The sequence below is a fragment of the Genypterus blacodes genome, unplaced genomic scaffold, assembly GCF_046128005.1.
Source record: "Genypterus blacodes isolate CSIRO-AG114 ecotype Tasmania unplaced genomic scaffold, CSIRO-AGI_Gbla_v1 ptg000133l_1, whole genome shotgun sequence".
Taxonomy (NCBI): Eukaryota; Metazoa; Chordata; class Actinopteri; order Ophidiiformes; family Ophidiidae; genus Genypterus; species Genypterus blacodes.
This window is the reverse complement of record NW_027466935.1, coordinates 1527531-1534180: the sequence shown is the minus strand read 5'-3', so window position 1 is coordinate 1534180 and position 6650 is coordinate 1527531. Positions and strand designations below refer to the sequence as shown.

At 44.0% G+C, this 6650-nt stretch overlaps 1 protein-coding gene across 1 annotated transcript; it reads right to left on the bottom strand.

The window, feature by feature from the left end:
• Positions 1-364: 364 nt before the first annotated feature.
• surf4 (surfeit 4) lies at positions 365-6000 on the bottom strand. Its single transcript, XM_076164028.1, has 6 exons — positions 5767-6000; positions 3428-3614; positions 2523-2599; positions 2386-2429; positions 1786-1972; positions 365-1682 (listed from the first exon to the last, which is right to left on the bottom strand). The coding sequence occupies exons 1-6, from the start codon at positions 5812-5814 to the stop codon at positions 1416-1418; spliced, it is 810 nt and encodes a 269-aa protein (XP_076020143.1). The 5' UTR covers positions 5815-6000; the 3' UTR covers positions 365-1415.
• Between the last annotated feature and the right edge of the window lie 650 nt (positions 6001-6650).

Here is a 6650-nt window from a genome sequence, read left to right as displayed (position 1 = left end):
AAGCGGTCGTTCTCACTCTGCATTCTGATTGGTCAACTCGCACCGCGTCACAGCGCTGTAAATGGAAAGGATGAGGAATAGGTAAATACAAAATGTACAACTTACAGTATCAAAACGGAACTGTAGCCAAAGTCGCATATATAGATTTATTATTAATCTACAAGTGTATATTAGTTAGTTTAAAGTCAAAATACCTATAGTAACATGTAATTCTTCAGTAATATCTTGGAATTGGAGAACACAAGTTAAGAGTGCAGGTCACCTCATTCTCACTGTAAATATGTTTGTTCATCTGGTCTATCAGTAGATCAGTAATCTCTGTGAATATAAGATACTTTATTCTAGTCATGTAAGAGACAGTGACTTCTTTTTCATTTTTATTTCTTCGCCATGAACTTCCAAAAATGAAAAAAAAACAAATGATCAAAAATACAATATAAACTTCTGAAAATCAATACACTGAATATTTTTATTTTCTTACACAGGGCAAAAAACACTGAGCAAAGACAAAGTCAAGGTGGCTAATGACTCTGCTTAGTCCCCTTTGCTTGTCTAGATCGCAGAATATGGCGTTTCACAAACATTGAGCCTCTCCCATTTGTCCCCCCGATCAGAAACAGCTCACTAGTTAAGCAGAAACGTACAGAACAAAGTGCCCAATAACCAGTCCTGGAGCTAACTGCATTGAAATTTCAACCACGACTTCAATCCACCACTTGGTATACAATGCACATATACCCCCCCCCCCCCCCACCCAGAGATTTGACTGCCGATGCAGATGAGATGTCGGTTCAGACTTGAATGTGTACAGAAGAAATATAAAGGCTGTCTGAGAAAAGAGGGGAGAGAGAAACAGAGTGTAAAAGTGAGTTGCTGTCGAATCGGTGCCCAAGTTAACAAACACGAGTGAGCAACTCTCAGAGGCAACAACATCCAGTACGAGCGGGAAACTGATCGGCATCCGTGGGGGAGCTCAAACCCATACACTTTCTACTTTGACAGTTTTAGTCACAAAAGATGAAGGTTGTGTATGACAACTTGTGATATTACATCCATAAAACACAATTCACCGATCAGCTCCTTCTGCACATAGAACAAACACCTTTTCTTCCACTTGTAAACTATGATTCATTTGCTTTGTGACACATTTGTGACATTTTTTATTCTTGTTGTCATTAAAATGGAGGACATACAAGAAGGGGTAAGAAAAAAAAAAGAAAGAGAAAAACACATGTGAGCGTCCACAGATTGATGAGGTGGTTTGTGTGGATGGCCGAATAAAAAAAAAGAAAAAAGTTAAAGAGAAACCAAGTGAACCGTGCTGGGTGGAACTGGAGCGAAGGGAGGGTCTTTGTGTCCCTGTCGGCAGGGGAAGGTAGTGGTGCTGCGCAATCCTCTCACCTTACCCCCGTTTCCTACCACTCCTTCTTCTTCTCGTCCATGGAAACTCCGCCGGGCCCGAGCGCCACCACCAGCAGCAGGCCGCCGATGACCGAGGTGGTCTGAAAGAAGTCGTACTTGAGGAAGTCGTGCATGGGCTTGTAGGCGGGGATGGTCCAGAAAGCGTTGAAGTAGACGTTGATGGCCAGCAGCCACAAGACCAGGGTCAACGCCGCCAGCTTGGTTTTGAAGCCGATGGCCACCAGGATGATGAGGGCGGTTCCCACCATGTTCTGCAGAATCTGAGGAAGAACGCAAACGTTTCAAGTCGGCGGGTGGAATGGTAACACTTATGCAACAAAACGCTGTCACCCATTGTTGGAAAGTTTAGTTGTTTAGACTCACAGAGAAGAAGCTGGCGTCAAAGTGCAGCAGAGTCATGAACATGAGCACGAGGAGCACTCGGCCGCCCAGCTGCATGTACTGCTTCGGTGAACTCTCCCCCATGGAGGGAACGCCGGCGAACATGCTCTTCCCCTCCGAACGGGACTCAGCCAGCAGCAGGAGCAGACCACCCCCGAGGGCCAGGTTTCTAGAGGAGGAGGACAGAGATGAGAGGTGAGGCGAGGCGAGGACAGTGTGGGTCGGACAAGCAGGGACAATCAAGAATTTGTAACGGATCGGACATCAATCCAAAAACTATGTTAAGCAGATTAAGATGCACGATAATGATCTGATGATTACTGATGTTACACGTTTGTAGCAGCTAGATGATAAATGCTTATTCAGCCTGTTGGAACAAGTACCAAGGATTAAGTGTTACATCGCAGAGGCACAAACGTCTGTTAACACACGTTTAACACGTTAAACCAGTTCTAACGGAACCGTGTGAATTATTCATGACTGCCATCCGGTTTTATGTCTGATAGCAAACATTTGGCAGAGTTTGATATCACGTTTCAGTTTACCTCACTGTAGGTAGAACAAAATCTCCAGACAACTTACCTCATCAGAAATTTAAGGTCCCACAAAATGCTGTACGCGATGGTCTGGTGATGGAAAAAAGACAAATATTCCAAATTAGACAGAATAATGCTGCAGGATACGTTTGGTAATAGCTTAAATAATGTAAGCCCTCTCACCTGTAGCGCAATGATGCCAAATAACCCAAAGCAGGCATACTGTACAAAGTTTCTACTGAGGATAAGGACGCAGCCACCTGTTCAGACACACACACACACAGACGTAAGAAAATTAAACATCATGATATCTGAAGAAAATATACTGTGACAAACTCATTTTAAGGAGCTTTAACCCTCCACCCACCACCTTTTTTCCACTCATAAGTTCTTAACTACACACTCGCTGGCCAACATCAAACAGACTGAAGCTTTATGACCAGCTGGTAAAGAGAAGTGAGCATCTAGTGGCTAAAGATTCAGATGTTTTGCTCAGGAATTAGACGCTTCCTTAAGTACAGACAAGGATAACATTGTTTTGCATCTGCTGTGTGTGAATTTAGACCCAAGTGTTGTCACCTTAGACATTTCAAACTTCATTAAATGACAGCCAGACAGGAAAGTGTGTTTGTTTGTTTTGGTGTCGCCCTGTCACCAAGTGGCCAAATCAGGTTATTAGAGCTTTAGGTTTATCTCCTGTAATGATGTGAAATGCAACAAGTGCATCCACTGAAGAAAAAGCTGTGACATTACTTTTTGCTCAATTATATTATTTTAAAACAACAAGCAAGACCTGGATTGGACAGAATGCTGGAAATCTTTCTCTGAGATTTGCTTCAGGTTTTTTCATGGTTTTACAAGTATGGCAGATGTTTCCATGGCACAGTCATGATAAGCCCATTCTCTGCCACCTCGACCCAGAAATGCTTTTTTGTGTTGCTATATTTAAACTGCGTAGGTCTCTGTCCATGCTCCTCTTGTCCTGTATCCCATCAGCAACAATATCAATGCTTATCAAAATCGACAATACCTCAAAAACAAGATGTACCCCTGACCCCTGCCCGACCCCTGCCCGCCCCCTCGCTCACCCAGCTGTCCTAAGAGGTTGAGCAGCACAAATGTTGTGGCCAGGAAGTAGCCACAGCTCCAAGTGGCCTCGATGTAATCTCTCTGCTCATTCCACTGGAACCACATGCGAATGCCGTCCTCCAGGAAGGTGCTGATGAGACACAGACGAGCCAGGTGGGGTAGGTACTGCTTGGTTACCCGCAAGAACTGAAACGGCACCAGGAGAGAGGCGAGTGAGGGGAAAATCAACACCAATTATAGAACAAAGAACATAACAGGGTCACCACGGACTGACACAGAAAAGCTCCTTTTTACAAAACACACACACACACACACACACACACACACACACACACACACACACACACACACACACACACACACACACACACACACACACACACACACACACACACACACACACACACACACACACACACACACACACACACACCTCTATATCTTCCAAGACAGATCTCAGGTGTATAATTGGTAAAGTCATGCTGATGATTATAGGGATGGAATCTTTAAATGAAACCCTCATACTAGTCATCATCAAAACAATGATCAAAACTATAATTAAAGTCTCGAGTTATGAGTAAAAATATGATTACTGCCAGTACAGAAACGTATCTTCTGTTTGTTAAGTGGAAAAGAGGAAAGGGCACAGGCTCCATATCACTGAAGGGTTTTGTTGGATAAATACATATTTGATTATCAAAACTGTCTTGTCTGTGCTGTGGAAATAAACCACAAAAAAAGGCGGCAACATATAATCACTTCATCATTTTCACGCTTTTCAAACGAGGGAGCCAGTGAACCGTCTGTCATTATCATCTCAAAATGAGGAATTTGAAATTACACAAGCAGGACAACCCAATCGCCCTTCAATCTACAAAAACACCCCATGAAGAAGCAGACGAAATTCTCAGTTTTAACAGTGACGGAAGGGACGCAGGGCCCCGCCCCCTCTGGTCCCGCCTACTCAGCGGTCCACATCAGCACTGTCAGTCCTCGGCAGCCAATCAGCTTCCACCAACTCCTACTCCAGCTAACATGTGGCGCGTGAATGGGCGAGCTGGCAGCCAATCACAGCAGAGCTTAAGCTGCCGCATCAGTTCCGACTAGAAATAGACCTGCTGTCGCGTTAACGTGTAAGTATCATGATATATTCTCCTGACCTGTTAGTGAGGGGATTGTAATTAAAATGGCCGAGTGGACTTGCCCTCAAAGCAAACACAAGCAGGGATAAAAGCCGGGGCGTTTCAGCGACTTTATTACACACATTCATCACTTCTGTAGGAGTGTATGAATGTCTGACGTCATTACACACAGTATGAGGACGTTTGCAGTTCCAATGAGCTCGACACAATCACCATAACCCCAAACAGACTTACACACCAGCGCCTGTTCGTGGCCTTTCCTGACCATGACCATGACATACACCAGTAGCCTCATCAACTTGGACGATGGAGGCAAAGTTCAGGACACATTGCACAGCTTTGAAACACAATATAACCACATAGAGAGGTCCCACAACGAGACATTTTTCAAACTAAAAACTTCGCAACTTTTCCCAACAAGCCCAGGACTCAGGCCAGAAATGACTTCCACAAGCTACTTCTTCTGAGTCTCCACCGCCAACATGGTTTTACAGGCAAACCTTGAAATGTGATACACACATTTTTGTTCTACTCTTATAGACCAGAACACTGCCACGACACTAAGCAAGGCAGTAGCACAAACAGGAAAATGCTACTTAAGTGCAGCTGTCTTGAAACTCCATTTATAACTCGGGTTGTTGAACTGTTTCAATAACAAATATGTGCACACAAATCCTATCTTGTTGATGTCGTACAATGTTAGACAACATGAGCCCCATTACACAATATGAGGCGATTGTGTTAAACAATAAGTTGCTAGCTAGCTGAGTGATTTCACAACTGACACCCATGAAACCGCAGCTAAGCCTGAAGATGGCGAGCTAACTAACAGTCACAATCATTAACAACTCAAATCAAAATGAAGCCAGGTTGGTGCTAATAAGTGTCACGCATTACTTTCCCATTTTTTAAGTACGAACTAAAATGCTAACTAATCCAACCGGAGACACATGGAGTCGGACTATTTGTCATGCAAATTGAAAAGAAGTGAGCGGGCCACTGTGTCGTTTAAAGGTCAAGTTAACGTCTTCGGGAAGCTATCGATTAGTCATAACAGCATCACTGGAGGTGACAAAGCGTTAACAGTGAAGGCGCGAGCCACTTTTTAATACAGAGCAACTGGTTAGCAGCTAGTTAGCCACCGACGAGCTAACAGCGGCTAACGCTAACAACTGTCGTGGTGAAATAGAAGTTACCTGGTCTGCCACGTCTTCGGCTGTGTTCATCAAATCCTCCTGCCCCATATTTATATGAAAATATGCCTTTTAATAATTACGCTTCACCGCGACACTAATTTTCAAACGTGTTGAATTGGACGCAGGGACGTAGTGGGGCTGTCTCTCCACCCCGTTTATGTTATTTACTTGAAGATTTCCCGATCCGCTGAACGCAGAGAAAAGGCCGCCTCCGCCCCACAATGCCCCGCGATTTGACGAGCGAGACGGAGCCCCCCTACATGGCTCTGCAACCGCTGCATGCCACGTATGCTGATCCGCCAGGGGCTCCCGCACGGTCTCACCGCTGCTACTCACACAAACAAACACAATTATTGTTTATATGCATAAATATTACGTTCCGCCATGATGATTATGATCATCTCACTCACAGATTTGGAGTCTCAAGCTTAGCTACAGATCATCCATAAGAGCTAGTCAGGATTTTACAACTACTACATGCTTGGTTCAGGTGAGAAAGTGTAAAAATATTTACTAAATGCAAACCTGCAAGACATACATCTTAATATTGGACAACATTTAGGCAAGATGGTGCTACATTTATTAAATCTTCACAGCATCATTGTGTAATAGTTACACAGGACACCAAAGTGTAAATAGTATAAGAAAACATGATGGCAAGAATTAAATAAGCAAATCAAAATTTCTGGCATCATCCAAATAAGCTTTAGATGATAGTGGTCAGTGTAAGTGTTTTGACAGAGATTTTAAGTCATTGCCCCCCTGATTGAGTGTAAACAGTCCAGGACCCCAGGCAGTAAAGCAGGAACCTGAAGGTGCTTCCACATAGCAGGATCTCTCTGGAATGCTCCCTCCAACATGCTCCACACTTCAGATGGGTGTTG

Bases quoted from the DNA above. Each gene is read 5' to 3' on its own strand.
- surf4 (XM_076164028.1), bottom strand. From the start codon at position 5,814: ATGGGGCAGGAGGATTTGATGAACACAGCCGAAGACGTGGCAGACCAG. The intron at 3,615-5,766 runs GTAACTTCTATT...GTGCCGTTTCAG, and splicing joins CCGAAGACGTGGCAGACCAG to TTCTTGCGGGTAACCAAGCA. The intron at 2,430-2,522 runs GTGAGAGGGCTT...TTCCATCACCAG, and splicing joins TTGGCATCATTGCGCTACAG to ACCATCGCGTACAGCATTTT.